This window comes from Manacus vitellinus, unplaced genomic scaffold, assembly GCF_001715985.3.
Source record: "Manacus vitellinus isolate BGI_N305 unplaced genomic scaffold, ASM171598v3 scaffold_60_pilon, whole genome shotgun sequence".
Lineage (NCBI taxonomy): Eukaryota > Metazoa > Chordata > Aves > Passeriformes > Pipridae > Manacus > Manacus vitellinus.
The window spans coordinates 1,112,444-1,130,315 of NW_021940687.1; the positions used below are offsets into that span (position 1 = coordinate 1,112,444).

At 42.9% G+C, this 17,872-nt stretch overlaps 1 protein-coding gene across 1 annotated transcript in view; it reads left to right on the top strand.

Moving 5' to 3' along the window:
• Positions 1-588: 588 nt before the first annotated feature.
• Positions 589-17,872, top strand: part of AMER3 (APC membrane recruitment protein 3) — a 39,591-nt gene continuing 22,307 nt past the window's right edge. Inside the window, exons 1-2 of the mRNA XM_008930175.3 lie at positions 589-698; positions 7,489-10,527. Coding sequence (XP_008928423.2) covers positions 7,510-10,509 — 3,000 coding nt within the window. The 5' untranslated portion in view covers positions 589-698; positions 7,489-7,509 and the 3' untranslated portion in view covers positions 10,510-10,527. The remainder of the gene's footprint in view (positions 699-7,488; positions 10,528-17,872) is intronic.

The window sequence follows — 17,872 nt, forward strand, 5'->3', positions numbered from 1 at the left end:
AAGAGGAAGCTGGGCTGACCTTAAGGAGAATTTGATAAATGGGGTTTGTGGTAGGCAGTATGAGGCTCACACCAGGCACTCCAGCTTTGGGCAGCAGAAATATTCACTCTTTCCCTTTACACCACTTTGCTCCCACACAAAATCCCCTCCAGCTTCAGTATTAACACAAACCATACAAAGGGTGGCACAGTCCAATAATCTGCACACCCTGTAAGTGAAGCTTCTCACTAAACTAAGACACATTAGGTTCACTTTTCCTGAATCCTAGTCAGAAACAAAACAGCACATGAGAAATGAAATTAATCTGGATGTGTTCCTCCCTGTTTAATAAGCAGTCATACAGAGGGGAACCAAAATGCTGGCTCAGGACTCCCGAGCTTACCTTCTGGGCTTTTATTCCTAAAGCAGTGGAGGCATTTCCCTTATTCCAGCAGACAGCTGAAATAAGCATCTTTCCTATATCAAGCTACATGTGGAAGCTTAGAATCTATATAAGGTACAAAAAAGCTACAAGCAAGAGGAATGAGGGGGTGGGGATGAAGGAAGAAGGAGGAGGAAAAGACAGGGGGTGGAGAGTAACACTGGAGAGCAGCAGTGGTCCAGCCCCTCAGAATCTGAAAAGCATCACAGGAGCCTCTGGATAAAGACCAGCCTCAGAAGCAAGGAGACAGAGGATTTCTGTTCAGTGATAAAACATGGTGAGTAGGAATTTCGTGATCTCTCTTATTGTTAGCCCTGGTGCAATGGCATTTTCTTTGCTCTGACACTCACAGCCACTCTGAGGGACTGTGATTTTGGGATGACTGGTTGTTTTTGAAGCATTGCTTTTTACTTCTTTTTCCATACGTTTGACAAGTGTGTGCCTGTGTTTATATGAATGCGCATCCTATGTCCTTTTAAAGCAATAAATTATAGAGGACAGCTAAAGCTGTCAGCATTAACACTTTGCTGTCTGGTACCAACAGGCTGCTGGCCAGGGCAAGAAAAAATGCCCTGTTTCCTTCTCAGGTACCCAGTGGAAATTTCTGCTCTGCTGCCTTCTCCCAGCAATACAGTGATGATTTGACAGCTCCCTGTGCAGGAGTTGATGCTGCCCTTTTTCATGGCATAATTTAAGCAGTTACGTTTCTTTCAGTCTCAGGTAGAGAAGAAAACTGAATGAGGGGTGCAGAGGTTTTGTCAGAGAAGGAGCCTCCTTTTGTCATGGTCTCAGCCTCCTTCTGTCATGCTGTACACCCCATGGGGCTGGGGGGAGCAGTTGGGTGCCCCATATGGGCCAGGACTGAGGGGAGCAGTGGGTGCTGCTGTGCCCCCAGGGATCCCTCCTGTCAGCACACGGCAGGACAGTGTGCTGAGAGTAGAAACATATCTAATTTTACTATGAAAAATCCTGAGCTCCACAAAACAGTTGTCAGGGCTTAAAGGAAGGTTCAGACTCCCCTATAGCACACTGCTAATAAGATTAAGCATTTAACGACACATCTTTCTAGTATTCTGCTGGGGCAGTGTAAGATTTTACTTTGTGTGCTCATTGGAACTACGACTGAAGAAAAAAACCCACCAATGTTCTTTTTGCTGGTTCTTCATGGAAAGCCATTGCCTGACCTAAATGTATATGCAAGGAATTAGGCATCATGAATTAGCCAAGAGAGACAAATGGTTAAGGGGAATGATAAGATACAGGCACTAAGGATGACGAGAGTACTCCTCCTGAGGAGAGGCATGATCTCAATGCAGGTCTGTGTGTCACACAGCCGCCTTTAAAAATAAACATTCTGCTGTTTCCTGAATGATGACTGTCCCTGATTACATCCTCCATCCTTCCCACCCTCTTCTTTTTGCTTTATAATGGAGATGAGATAGTGGCAGAGTAATCAGTTTAAGGGAGAAGATGAGCCCTGCTTTAAAATCCTCTTTTGTTTTTACCAGAAGAACAGTTACATTTATTTGCTTACTAGAAAACAGTGTTACAATAACTGCAGGGAGGGTATAACTGCCCTCGAGTAAGAAGGCATTTTTTCTGCTTTGCAATTAAAAATCAAATTAATAGAATGGAATATATGTTCATTATTATTAGCAAGTATTTCCACTATTAACTTTTATCTTCTGAGATAGACAGTTAATGTTTTTGACTGCAAATAAACAGTCTTATTCAAAAAATATCCCCCCCACACACTTTACTGGGAGCACCAGCTGTTCTTTATGCATTGCTGATTAGATCCTAGGCATTAAAAATTAGTATTGTCCACTGACTTTGAAAGTAGCTGTGGCTTTCACCACCTCAAGCTTGATTGGTTTTGCATTTTAGGACTTCCAACTGGTGCACAGCAAAAATCCTCCCAATGTTAACTGGGCATAGGAGGGGAGAGCCTCCCAGATTACTCCATTCTTTTTGCCTTTCCCATCACACAATTTCTCAGGAAATATTTTAAAAAAACTTTTCATCTTAAAATGCATTCATTTTAAGCATAATTCATGTCCAAATGACCAAATAAGATAAATGTTTTCAGGAAATTTAATTATGCTGCTGCTTCTGAGGGGAAAGCAGGGTAACATTTTCAAAGGTACCTCTGATACTCAGCATCTTAAGTCTGATTGATATGAAGCCACTTGTGGAAAAGGGATTTTGGACTCACTCCAAACTTGTATCCTGAAATATAAAAGCAATCCAAAGAGAGGTTTTCCTTCTTTTTAAATTAAAAAGCCTAAAAGAGTATTCAAAGTTTATAAACTCTTTCACTTAATGAAAGGAACATGCTTGGAGGGAGGTGAAATTCAGATGCTAAGTGATGCAGAATTCTGCTTCACAAGAGACAGCAAGGCACCAACTACACCACCTGCTTGATCTAAATGTAAAGAAAGAGCACTCCTATTTCCCCTGCAAAAACACTGTATTCTGAATTTTACTTATTTCTATCTCCAAGAGAGACAGTTGCATGTAAACTGCACATCAAACAAACAAGAGCATCCAAGCCAGACACTTGATAAGATTTTGGAATAAATGAACCTTAATTATATTTTTTGCTACTTAAGCAAAATTATTTTTGAGCCAAACCTGCTGAAGCCAGAGAGTTCATCTAAATTTCCTCTTTGAAACACTATTGTTTCTATCCCTGCAATCACACTGAAGCAGATACTTCTGCTTTCCCAGTTGGATGATCTTCCTAGTGCTACATGCAAGAGGACTGATATTGTACCTTTTCTTAGAAGATAACCTAAACAAAACTGTCCAGCTAGTAAGATATAAGATATCAATTTTGACACCAGCTCAAAACCCAAAGCAAGGCTTCCCCCATTCCAGCACAGAAGGAACCTTGTAAACAGCTGAGCCTGGCAAACAGCTGCAGGGACCATGGACAGAGGCAAATGGGACCCCTCTCTTTGACCCACATGACAAGAGGCAATATTTGGACAGTTTGAATCCTGCTTCCACCCATTTTCCTAAGGAATATCTGGTTCCATTGCACTCCTCTTTGGCCCTTGCTTGTTGACCTGGACTTAGGTAGAATTTAGGCCATCTGAATATGGCTCTTATTAACCAGAACAGTTACCTAATTCAGTCTTGTTCAGGTCCTCATAACCCAGAACCATAAGCAATTGCTTTGACTGTCCTAAAACCAAGTTTCCTCAGCCCACAGGAACGTGTTCATCTTTCCATTCTAAAACTTTAATTTACTTCCAGATGAATCACAGGTACAGTAAAACCTTCAGAGTTTATGAAAAGGCTGTCACACACCCTGCGCAGATGGTGTATGTTTGAACATGAAGTATCTCTGTGTTTTATGAGCAATATTATCCAAATTTAAAACAAAACCTTATTTCCATTATAGTATAAATCCAAAATCAAGATCTAATTGCCTGCTTAGACACCTGTGAAATCCTAAAAGTGAGAAGCTGGTATGATCAAGCCAGATAAAAGTACTGTTTACTGTGGATGGGAAGTCTCAATGCTGCTGCACCTAACATTGTTGTAAATGACAACTAAACTGTAGCCCTGTACAAGATTTGATGATGTCCTCTATTTAAACCCATGTATTTTGGACAAATAATTTCACAGATACTAAAAAAGAGGTCAAGTTTCATTACCAAAGAAAACATCCAGAATCTGTTCAAAACAGTATAACATAGTCTCAGTAGACTGACTGCTGGTTTCCACAGGTTTCTGTTTTTCACAGTGATTTTAATTGCAAATTGTATTTCCTTTACAAAGGTGGAAATCAGTCCCTCATATGTCGTTTATCCCCGTGGAAGAACAGATATACTGCAAGTTAAGTCCAAGGGAAGAATAATTAAAAAGGAACACACAGGCAATAGTGTAGCTGAGTGTAAGGGTCAAGAAATCCCAGAGAAAATGTACCATTTTTTAGATGCCTAGAATAATTTTTCATGGAATTTTGATTAGCTTTACATAAGTACTGGAGGGTAACTTTCCCTTACAGCACTTTAATCTGTTTGTGACTTCACTGGTACAGCTTCTGGGGTTAGAGATATAACTTGTGTCCCTGCAAAGACAAAAAATAAATATCATGGTGTAGTCCATTACAATAAAAAGGGCTAAAATACAGATTATAGATATATATGTCTATATCTAAGATACAGAAAGAGAGCAACATCACATAAACATTTGTTCTGTATTTGGGAAGAAGCTCATTGATAATTTATGTCATATGAGGATGAAGAGGAACTCATCGTATGGGAAGTTACAAATGTTTTAAAAAGTCTGCAGACTCTGGTGGTCTGTCCTGAAGAGCCCTCAAAGAATTGACTGAGGGGGTCTTCCTTTTGTTGGTGTTCATTCATAATAACATTTTTAATGTGGAAGATTCCCGAAGATGAGACAGTCTTAAAACAGAATAAGCAGGATGACACAATGAACTAGATACTAAGTCTGGCATGAATCCTGTGGGAATATTAGGGAAAAGAATATATGGGATTAAATAGGGACATGAAATAATCAGAATACAAAGTTGGTGGCTAAATATATAGTAGATATTAAAAAGCCCAAACCAAACAAAAATCCCACAAAATCTAAATGACATCTAATGCCTTTTTCCCTCATCAGAGGAAACTGAAAAGGTAGCACAGGCTACCATCAGTGTATTTTACCTTATTATACTACATATATTCTCAGTATAGATGTTATTCAGGCCATTTGGGCTTTCATGTTAAAACTATTCATCTAATCTATTAAAAAAAAAAAAAGAACAAGCCCTAAAGTGTCTAGACCCAGTTGTCAGACTGGTTATCCACTGTGTTTCTTATAAGGGAGATACAATTCAGATCAAACATTACTTTATTACAAAGATTATCTAATAATATCCTGAATTCTTAGCTTTACTAAATGTCATAGTTGACAATAAATAAATCCACCTCTAAAAGCCTTTTTAATCCATCTACAGATAAAGTTCCTAAGTATGCAATATCCTACAAAAGTGACCCTTGCTTAATACTCAGAATGGGCAGAAACAGCTGCAGGACTTGAAGGAGTTCTACGTACCATTGTTATAAGGCTGGCATTTGCCATGTCACAGACCTCTAAGGAGCTTCTCAGCAGCACCAGGAGCTTCCCACAGGGACACAGTACCTACTTCTATACTTGCAAAGGACTGAGATGTCAGGCACTTCATTTCTGGGATATTAATAACTGGTCTTGCATCAGCCATTTCTGATTGTTTTCACGACTCTGTTGGAGTTCTACACACTGAATCTCTTGTCGATCACACCTTGCTTGTCAGAAGGAGTGTAATCCTGTCCCAGTGACCTATTTCTAAATATGCAAAACAAGTTTCCCGCAGCATCAGTGAACTCCAAATACCTGACAGCGTAGTAAAATGTTTACTGGCTTCCATTAAGAATGCTCTGCAACACTCACACGCAGCCCCAAGCACAAATAAATGTGCCAACATGTCAATCACACTGACAGACACCCATCTATCACCACCCACCATGTTTTCCCGAGCATGTCAAATATTCACACTCTACCCTTAAGTTTTCTGCCTTTTATCACTGACCTACATTTAGTTGTAAATATTGTTAATCACCTGCTAGTTTGCAGGTTCTGTGAGCAATGGGCTGTCACTGGTCTGCCTGCTGGAGCAGAGCTGGGGGTGACAATTCTCAGATCTGCCTCTTACGAGGTGCTGATCAGAGTGTGGACATTCCCAGCAAGCCCTGGTGACTGGAAAGCCTCTGGAGGCTACAGACAGCTGCTGTAGTTCCAGGTAGACTGAAGACCACTTTAAGTTGTACTTAGGAGTACAAAGGCTTGGCTTGGTGCTGAATTTAAAATCTCCCATTCAGTGTCTCCAATTGTTTAGTTATGTCTAAACAATTCAAAACAAGATAAATCATTAACTGAGATTTCACTAAGGAAAGATCCAAGCATGTTCTTTCAAGAAAAGGGCTTGGAGTCACTGTCCTGCTTCCCATCCAGTAAAAATCTGTTCTTTGTAACAGCATTTAGAAAGTGTTTGTTTCTTCCCTGACCTACCTTTATGTAACTCCACTGACTTACTCGATATTCAAGTTGATACAAGACAGAAAAGGATCAGGCATGTCTATGAAATAACTGCTGGAAAGCTGAAAGCAACATGGCTAAAATAATGAATGACTAAAGAGATTTATGAAAACATAAAACAGGTTCAAAACTAAACCATATAGGCAGAGCCTGAAACTGCCATTGATACAGGTACTAGAGTATTTTTACAAATAGCTAATCAATGCACAGTGCAGATTGAACGTGCCAATGCCTCTGTGTGCTACACGGTTCTTGTGAATCGGAGATGACTCTTCTGTCATAATTAACAGTGATTTTTCAGTATGGCATTTTTGACTTTTGACAATAAAAGTAGTAGTGCAGAAAATGTTCCATTATGTTCAGGAGGAAGCGAAGCAAACCCAGTAATTCAGTTTCAGCTCATTTCCAGGGTAGTACCAAGGTTTATGGATTTTCTATTCACAGGTAAGGATTATTTTATTATAAAATGAGTATCATGTGTCAAATGTTTGATCCATTTTCTCAGGAGATTTCCCACATTGAGCTCTCTGTCCTCCTCAAACACACAGATTTATGAGCTGCTGCCTCCCTGATGCACACATTTGCATGGTAAAGTTTCTCAGGAGTTGTTTTTCATTGATGCCTCTTCTACTTTCAGAACAGGACCTCTATCTTGTTAAAAGCCATACTGAAGTCATAATCCTCAATCCAACCCCCCTTATTTCTAACATACAAACTGTTCTCTGACCCTCAGCTCCCAGTCCATAATGTGTACTGTCTTCTCCTCGCTGGTTCTTCCAGCCAACACACCTTCAGCTTCACTCAATCTGTTTGTCATGCAGTACCAGGACTCAGTGATGGAAATGTCCAGTGATAGACAAACCCAATTCCATAATGCTTCATATCCTCCCTTTGTTCTCCAGTTGCTTTCCAAATTTACAAGTGCTAGCCACCAACCTCACAGTAGTTGTGTTCTGCTGTTTTCCTTCCAGAAACAGATGTGAGGAAGCAGCATGGAGCTCAAGAGAGGAAAGACCTTCATAAAATCCAGTGTGCAACACGAGAAAGTGCCACCAGTGCATACAGCTCCTAACAACAAAGATGAGATGGGGAAAGACAAAAAGGCAGCTCTAGAGGGAAACCAAAGTGTGGCTGAAGTCCAGCTGGCATGTTTGGCCACACACAAGAGCTACAGATTTTCTACCAGAGCAACAAAGAATGGAGCTGGTGACCACAGCCTGGAAAAATCATCTGGGTCCTCCTACAAACTTGTAAGGAAGAGTAAAACCCACGAGTGCGTTGCTGAGGCAGACAAAGCAGGGCACTGCAGCCCCAGCAGCAGGGCATGTGAGGAGGGGTTTTCTGGAAAGGGTAAGGGCAGACTTGTCAACAGCATCAGCTTTTCAGGGATGTCCAGCTCCAGCAGTAAGAAGGAGTGTGTGGTCAGCCCCAGCCAGTCTGCCTGCAGCAGTCAGATGATTGATTATAGGAACTTTGTGCCACAGATGCCTTTTGTACCAGCTGTTGCAAAAACCATTCCCAGGAAGAGGATTTCCCTCAAGAGATCTAAGAAAGGGCTCAGAGATATATTTCATATAAGAAAAAATAAGCCAGACAGCCTCACATTTCTGGTTGAGAAGGACAAGAACCTGTCCTCTCCAGGTTGCAAGAGTGAGTTGCCTGGGCGTCTTGCAAAGTACCTTTTCAAAACTGGAGAAACATTTGCAGCTGATTGTTTGTCACAGGACTGCTCAGACAGTGAACTGCAGTCTGACTCCTCCTATGACTGCTGCAACGCCCTGTGTGAAGATGTTGCTTCCCTGAAGAGCTTTGACTCCCTCACCGGCTGTGGGGAAATCTTTGCTGATGAGAGCTCTGCTCACCTGGAGCTGGAGAACAGCAAAGACCTTCTGCTGAGGCGAAGCAAGCACAAAGACAGCCCTGTCATGGGCTCTTTCCAAGGGGGGGTGGAGCAGCTGGCCTCTCCTGGCCAGAATGAGACTGTGGAATTTGCAAAGTTTTGGGACAACATCAACAAATCAGTACGGCTACATCAGAGTGCTCTGTTTGAAAAGAAGCTGCTGAAGATACCTGGTTCTGACACAGAAAAGATTAAAAGTCAGGCTGCCATACTGGTGACAAGCCCCCAGGTGTCACCTGATAAAGAAGGAGACAATTCCAAAGACAGCTCCACAGAAACAGAAACACCGAAAAGTGAAAACCAGGAATCCACATCCACAAGCGATGAAGGCTACTATGATTCCTTCTCTCCTGGACAAGATGATGAACTGAAGGAAGCTCAGACCCCTGGTGTCCCAGGTAGATTTCCAAGAGACAGCTACAGTGGAGATGCCCTTTATGAGCTATTCTATGACCCAAATGAAGTCAAAACAAACCCAGTCCTTGAGGATGACTTGTGCACATCAGAAACTGTTTCAGAGCAAGCCATTGAGATCCCTCTGTCCATTTACAGCTTTCACGTTGGAGCTGAGGAGAACATGGCTTCCCAACCAACTCTAGACATTATCAGCCAGGGGTTTTTCCACAGCTCGTGGAAAGGCAAAGAATGCTTGCTAAAGCTCTGTGATACTGAGCTCTCACTGACTATGGGGATTATAAACTGGCTGCGAAAACACTCAGGACTCATTTCCTCCCCTGACTCTCTTCAGAGTCCTCAGTCACAGCCAGAAAAGTCCAATGATTCATCAGTCCTGCCCAGTCCCAGTCCAGAGCAGGAACTGAGCACAGAAGCTCAGCAGGAGAAACCAAGCAAGGAAGATTCTAATGCATTTAATGTATGTGTGTCTTTGGATGAAAGCAAATACACAGCCCAGGCCTCTTCAGTAAACACTGCTGAAAGAGACCACAGCCTGGACTCCTGCCCAAACACATCTAATCTGGATTTCCAAGGAAGAGAAGGGAGTCACCACAAGGATTTTTCTACAGTGCCTGGGATTGTGGAAACCACCAGATCATCAAGTTATGCACCACAATCACACGCTAATGGAGGCAACCTGCAGACATCTTCAACTGACAACGAGAAGGCGGCAACTTCATTGGGATGTGAGACATCTGGAGCTAAAAACCCACTGCCAGAAAAGTTGAACAGACAGAATGGCTCCCAGAGCTCTGAAAATCCTTCATTAGATGATAATCACGAAGTAGAATCATGTTACTCCTACAAGACTGCTGCAACCTCACTCCTAGATCCCCTTGAGAGGGAGGACAGAAACAAGCCAGTGTATCACTCTCTCTCTATTTCCTGTGACAAACCACCGCAGCCTCTCACCCTCAGACACTTCCAGAGCTACATTAGCCCCACACCAACAGAGAGTAGCACTAACATAGTGCAGCTCTTAGAGCACTGTGTAACACAGGTGGCATCATTAAAAATCAGCTATGAAAACAAGCAGCTGGAGGACAAATACATCGGGAATGAAATGAACAGTATCATTCATAAGATGTCTCGGTACAAAAACAAATTATTGTTGCAAAATGAATGCAGCTGCAGTGCTCAAAATCCAGAATACACCAGTATTCCTAGCACAAACCAATATAACTACGAGACCAGTTTACAATCCAGCAGTCTGTATTTGAAGCAAAATGGGGAGCAAATTTGCTCTGAAGATCAGAAAAGTAAAGCAAAAATCTTTGATGAGGTCACTGGAAGCAAGATAAATTTTGAATATGCCCAGCTAGATAATCAAGCACTCTCCTATTTAAAGGACTTCGGTCTCAGCCCAAGTGACTCTGCCCCTGCAACATCTCTTAGCAGACCAACGTTTTTACCTCTCTTTAACTCTGTCTGCTCAGACATACCTGCCACGTTCTCAGGCAGCACTGCTGTCTCTGTAGCTGACTCGCTGCAGCTCCAGGAGGCCAAGCAGTGCAGCTCAGGGCCCTGGGCTTACACAGAGACCCCCTGCCAGGGCCTGGCTGGAAGAAGTGTTCTGTCCCCTCTCCTAGAGGCAGCGGCCCCGGATACAGCAGTGACAGCGAGGAGCCATCAGTAACACACCTGCACGGAGAAGGTGAGTGCTCACAGGAAGTGTGATATTTAACGTGAAATGAGTAACATCTGTTCCCTTTCCACTGAGAGACACTTACAGCAGCTGTCTGACGTATTCGAGGTCTCTCAGCTACGCAAGGGTCACACAAGAAAGCCAGGGATCTTGCAATCTTCAGGAAGAGCTGAAGCCAAGGCATGCTCCACATGCAAGGCTTGACAGGCTTCTCAAGAGAAGGATTATAGGGGCTGTGCTGCACTCAAGCATTTGACAATCCTTGAACCACACTTCCACAGTATAGGGAGATCCAGAATTTGTCCTCTGGCATAGAGTAAGAAACAGCAGATGAAGCACTCAGCCATTGTGCCAGTTCAGGTTTGGCAGTCACGTGAGGCTTTGGGCCAGAGCAGGTACCCTCTGTACACACTGTTCTAACTCTGTGCCAGTAGAGAACTCCTCTGTCCTCCAGCTGCTGAGAGGAATTCTTGTAGAAGTACAAAACTTGTGGAAATCCTCTATCATGTGCCCTGCAAATCTGACAGATTGGCTGGACTCTGCCCAGCCCTGGCACTCTGAGAAGATCTCTTTGGAGGTGGTGGAAGAGGAGAGGAGGCTGCAGCAAAGACCAGGATAGAGAATTAAGGAACAGCTCATTATTGAACAGAGGGACACAGGGAACATAACACTTCTCTGGCTCTTGTTGCTCACAGTAGTGTTTCTGCTTCTGGTCATCTCTAAAGGCTTCCTAAGCAGCACAAACTAAAAAGGACAGTGTTTCTCTCTGCATGAGGCAAGAACATCCTTACATTTTCAAGTCTGTGGAGGTTCAGCCACCCACTTGGCTATTTATATAATAGTGGAAGTGACCTTGCCCACTAACAAGTCTCCCATTGCAGGGAGCAACATTTTTTTAGGGTCTGCATGAAGTTAAGGGCCACAGACTGTCAGTTTTCCATACCCTTTATTAACACATCATTCAGTTATAATCTGTTCATCAGTGAATTAGGTCTTCCTCTCCTGAAAGAAGTGATTCTAGTTTTTTTTTCCATTTTTGTTGCAAGCAGTGCTGCATTTGTGAAGTTTCTGCTGACTAGCAAGTCACCTACTTATGTCACCGGATTTTTTAGCAGAACTTGTCATTCAAGAACACATCACTATCGTTAGAACTACTTGCCTCTTTTAGATATTTCTGAAATTAAAAACTGAGTAACAGGCATGGCAAGGTTTGTGCCAACAGCTAGTATATGTAAGAAATCAGGGCTAGGCACAGCTTTTTTAGGTTAGAAGAATAGATCAACATATGCATGGCCTGATATTTTTAAGTTGTTGTGAATATTAATCCACAGGGTACTGCTAAGAATATCCCTGCCTTCGCAGGCTAGGAATGCAAAGGGATTCTAATTTTGAGGAGCTGCTTTCTGGTAGAAAGAGAGAAGGGAGTCAGAGCTGTGTGACTGTCAGGAGTGGTAACAGTCTGTATCTTTACACTGAACAAGACATAACACGAGCAGACATTCCTGGGCTGGGGGCACTTTCTTTGCATTGTATCAAGTGGCAGCTGCTGTGTGACACCACGTGCCAGCACCGACAATACCTGCCAGGGCAGGGATGTGACACAGGTCACAGATGCAGCATCACCTGAGTCTCAGAGAGAAGGCAATTCAAGTTTTTTCCAAAAGGGAACTGTTGGTTTTTGATAGAGGTTTATCTAACAGTAAAAGGAATGGCACTTCAGAATATAGATGGAATTTGCCATTTCGTAAGGTGACTTTAAGGACTGGGCTCATTTTAAGGAATCATTTTACTGCAGCCTTGATGTTTGTTACAATTTCTTACAGAAAAAAAAATTAGACAATAATTAAAATGGTTTTTAACATGGTTAAAAGAACTGGCTCTAGTGACAGATATAAACACCACCATGTGACCGAGTTTTCCTACGCAGTATCTCTTGCCTGCCCACATTCCCAGATGGCCCACAGGTTTGCTGGAAACTTTAAATCTTTGTGAAGATGACTCAGGATCTTTGCCTTGATCACGGGGGTGGCAGTGTAAGAAGAGGCAATACACAAACATGGTGTCACCCCTGAATCCATGGAGACAGACATCATCGAGAAACACCCCTACGCTGGACGTGACTGTGCAAACCCCAAGAGCTTGTACGTAAAGAAGGCTTTAAAATGCCTCGCTCGGCAGCTGTGAGAGAAGTGACGGATACAGAGGTGGCTCCTGCTTTGTTCCTCAGAACAAATGCAGCCCCTGCTCCTGCCATGGACTCCCAGATCTGACCTGAAGGAGGTGGGAAGAAGAAGGTCAACTTTCTTGCCATTTGTCATGGGGCACAGGAAAAGCTCATATCAGAAGCCATTAAAATCTCCAGGTTTCACCAGTCCATCTTCACATGTCCCAGTGCCCACAGTAACAGATGAGCCCATCCCCTCTACTCAACTGGTGTGCAGGGTTCCCCCGAGCCATGCCTGGTCTCTGGGGCTTCGCTACCCTGTGATTAAGAGTGGTACAAGAAATGCCAGTCACAGCTTCTCCTCCATCTCTCCAGGGAAGCCTGGCATTTTAGAAAGAAAGCTGCAAATGTCTTATGTCTGAGCTCACCAGGAATTTGAACCCTGGTGGTAAAGGAATCCCAGGGGCAAATGGTATCCTTATGTGGGAATATAGAAGGCTTATGTAGAAGGTGGGAATTACCAGTAGAAAGTGCAATGAAAGGTATAATTTTCATTCTTCAGTACCTAAAGGCTAGGATTTAGTGAATGCAGTCCAGCTCCTGAATACAGAGAGGATTTTTAGATCTATACATTCATGGATCATAGAAAACAAGCTGCAGAAGTCTGTGCTTTTCAATCAGATGTTTTTCAGCAGGAAACTTCATCTTCAGCAAGGAAACAGTCCTCAAGCAGTGCATTGGGATATCTTTCCCAACTCTAAAGTCTCTGGAACTAACCAAACAGACAGCACCGCATATCATAGCAACTGGACACAGCTAGAACAAAACAGTCTCTGCAAACAACAGCATTTCAGACCACTGAGCTATTTCTACAACGTAATGGGGTTTGAACTGCATCTTCCATTAACTGGTAGATGTGGCAAAGCAATAAAACCCATGTGTGCCCCCAATAATATGTGCTCACTTCATTGAAATGCTGAACTGCCACATTATGCACCAGTTGAAGACTTTGGATGTGTTTCAGTGATAGCCCTGAAAGGAGTGCATTGCAATATGCTTGCCCTCAGGTCAGCAAAAAATACATAACTGTCAATCAAAGAGGGATTGCTATAATAGATGGGGCAGCTGCAGATAAAAGGAGACAGTATTGCATGTGTGATTGCTGTTATCAAGGAACTGAGATTCAGAAGCAGACGAAATACAGCCCAGGCACTGCAAGGTGACAGAATAATGTGTATGTGATACTTACCAACTGAAAGGCTACCCACAGTTTAGGCAATTCCTGTAATGCTCTTTATTCCCTGCTCGTTCAATTTTATTACTTCCTGGTTCAACTTCATTCCCGTTCTCTTAAATAAAGTCACATTTCTTCCACACAGATAATTTCTCAATCTGTCAGGCATAGGGAAGGCAAACTGCAATATTTGGATTTGATAAAAAGGAAAAGCAGAGTGGAGCCTCATCTGCATATAGGCAATTGTCTGATAAACGACAATATTAATTTTCAAAATGCCCAGAGATACCTTAATAGGTGAAAAATAAAGGCAGAATCTCTGTGCACACAGGAGGAAAGTGCATGGTAACATTCAAAGTCTGGTGTAAGAAATCTTCGTGTTTCCATGCTCTCTCTATGGCACAGCAAACGGGTCATCTCTCAAGTCTCACATGATAAATTTTAAAAACAACAAAGTGCAGAGACAGACAGCACATTTTCTGCATTGGAAGTGCCTCTGGCTCTGAAACATACACCTGTATAAAGTCAGATGCCCAGATGAGGTTGCAGTGCACTCGATATTGAAATCTCATCTGACAGTCCAGCAGCCACACACACACTGCTGGTCAGAGAAATGCACCACCAGGTACAAATGTACTGTTTGTCACATGTGGTGCTGTGCAAGCAAAGAGCAGGGAGATGGAGGTGACAGGTCACTGCCTCTGCTAATACATTTGAGTGTTAGTCACCATGTGCCCAGATACTTGGGTTAAATGCTAAATTAAACGATTTTCTCCTTCATTAAACACTGTTGCTTGTGGACTTGGCTCTGTCTCGCTGTACTGTCTCCATGGTACTTTGTCATCAATGCTCACTCTACCCAAAATCAGAATTCTATCAGGAGGAAGAAATGTTCTTGCCAGCTTACTTTCTAGAGAAGGGGTTTTCCACACAGTTATCAGCACAGATAATCCCTCAGATGGCAGATGCACTATAATGTGTTTCATTTTAAAACTGAAGAAATTGATTTGCTGCTTTACTCGCTATTGCAGCGGGATGGTTTCCATGGATACAGCCTTACAGGGACTCTATTTTTCCCCTGTTGACAACAGTACAGAAAGCTAAATTCTCATCTTCATTGCACCAGCATAAATTTGAAGCCAGGGAAATGATTATGAGATTTAACCTTGAGAGCAGCAATTGGCTCTCAGTCTCCTTCAGCCTCAAATTTGAGATTTTCAGGGGGATGGCAATGAAGGGAAAAAATAAAGGAAAAACAGTTTCTGTGGACAGCAGCATGGGCTGAGGGACAGGAAACAAACACAATGCCTCTGTGTGAGAAATGGGGAGCAGTCAAGGCAGAATGCAAACACTTTAACTGCTTATTCAGAGGTTTAATGTGTTCTCATTTAACTGCAAAAATACAAGTCAAGTTTGGGCTATATAAGTTTGACTATAGAAGACCTTAGAATTATCTGCATGGCATTGGCCTTTTGTTTAAAAGAATCAGTTGTTACCATTCTGCAGAAGACCTTCTTCACTTCAGTTTTGCTGAGATGGTCAGGAAGGCATAAGGGTTGGGAAGAAGGGGGAAGCGAGACTTGTGTCCAGTTACGGAGGCCTCCAAACAACTCTGCATCCCACCTCTGCCAATGGGCTGCAGAAGTGCTTGGAAAAGGAGTGTCAGAACCACAGCAAATGGAGAATTTTGAAACCTGAAGTAACCAGCCTCCAATATTCTGCTAATCAGCACTCTCTGAGCTGGACAGTGGCTCCTCCTGTATGTCTGGGTTTAGTGCTCCCTTTCCCAAACTCACTTAAGCATAGGAACTTCAAAGGTTTCTAATTCGTGTTATGAACCTTGTGTTGTTTAATGTCTTTAAGGCTCCTCTTAAAACCTGATGTCTATTGTGCTGTACATACCAGTTTTGCTTTGTAAAACTTCCAAAATATTCCTTTTGAATTTCCTCCTTTTCTGACATCTATTTGTCCCTAAAACAGACACTGTCCCATCTTGTGGCCTAGCAACACTCGAAATTACAGACACTGGTGTGATTTAGGGCAGAGGGGCCTCTATGTAAACAAAGTCTGAGATTACAGGGAGATGGAAAGAACAGAAATCCCCAGCACCAGTAAATTTTTCTAAAGAACCCACAAAACCAAAACCACTACCCCCCCCCAAAAAAAAGCAACCAACAACAAAAAACCACCCCAAAACACAAAAAAGCCCCAACCAAAAACCTCCACCCAAACCCAAAATTGACCATCCAGTGAAAGGCATGAAGGACTGTTGTCATGAGCACAGTAGCACTGTGAGCCTGCACTCTTTTAAGGAAATGTCCAAAATACAGTTCCCCATCAGGTCTTACAGAAGGCTGTTCTGTTTTAAGCAAACTCTCCTTGTCAGTTCTTCCAGAAAGATAGACTGCACACATCTGCTGTGGCAAGTTTCTTATGTCACTCAGACCATGGGGACTGCATCTCTTTTACGTTTGAAGGTGAGAAAGATATTCACAGTTCTTGGACAGTAACAGAGCTCAGAAAAGAGAGAGAAAGGCTTTCTTCTGCGAGAAGGAAGTACTTTGTGTTAGGTTTTCCCTATGGAGCAAGGCAATAATCTGAGCCTCTCTCTACATGCCCTGTGTCAGGCTATTCAGGGAAAGCTTGAGAGATCTTGTGGCACTTAATAACAGTGGCAGCCAGTGATGAGAACTGCACAAATGATACCAAGATACTGCAGCCAGCAAGTTTTTCTCTTCCCACAATCAGCTGTCCTCCACTTTGAAGTGATTATATCACCCGAGGGGAGACTGTTAGTCTGCAGGTCGAGATACAGGAAAGATTACTGGAGATCCAAGAAAAAGGAAGGTCCACTTTGTCCTTATAGAGAAAAGGAAGTCAAATGCAGATTGTATTGCTCCATCTCCTCTTCACAAGTCTTCTCCCATTGTGATACTTTCCTTTCCAAAGCTACTTCTTTTTCCTTTCATGATAACTTTCCCTTTAACTTGCCCCAAACGGGCTCAACTCTTCCCTCTCACATGCTGTACATTCCTTCTGCTGCCTCTCACAGACCAAATCTGCTTCAAAAACCTTTTTCCTTTCCCACATGGCTGCCAAGCTGACGCCTCCCAAACAGTTCTCCCCTCTTCAGGAAGGCAGCCTCTTCCCCAGACTCCTAAGATCCCTAAATCCCCATCTCACTGGCTGAGTCTGAAGCAGTGGGGGACAGCTGGGAAAGGAATTTCACACAAAGGAAGAAAAGCCATAATTTAGAACTGGCCCTTTCCTATCACTCATCTCCCTGTTTCATTCTGCAAAGGAAATGTGCAGACTCTACAGAATCCAAACCTGCAGCATGTTGTAATTGATTATGCACAAATTGAAAATGTGCTCAGCACACAGAGCACAGAGGCTTCCCCAGCTCCCACAGTGCCAGGCCTGCAAAAGCTTTCAAGCTCTGTTTAACTCCACAGAGCTAAGCCTTGGGTTCTGTGCTTTGCTCACACTACAGATGGTGACTGAAGGACATGGGAGAATCACAACCCAAGGTTAGGCAGGATTAAGGATTTTTTGCCCCCCCCCCCATCACTTCTTTGTTATGTTTCTCCACCTCACAGCCAACAGAGGGGGAAAAAAATCAAGTCAGGGTGGTTTCTGGGCTGTGATACACAAACAGGGAGCTGCCTGCTGAGAAATCAATGGCAAGACAAATTCTGTCTGACTTCAGCCTGGATGGAGAGGGAGCCTGATGTACAGCAGGAGATATTAGGCAAACCACTGCATCGAAAATTTTCACAGCTCCAGCTTTTCAAAGACATTGCTTTCAAAGACTCTGCTTTCAGCTGCACTTTTAGGAAATGCTTGATTGGGTGTTAGCCTTAATTAACCCTGATGCAGTTGCAATTTTGAAATACGGGAAGGGTGTATTTTACACAAACATCAAATGGTGCTTGTCAGCAGCAGGAAAAACATTG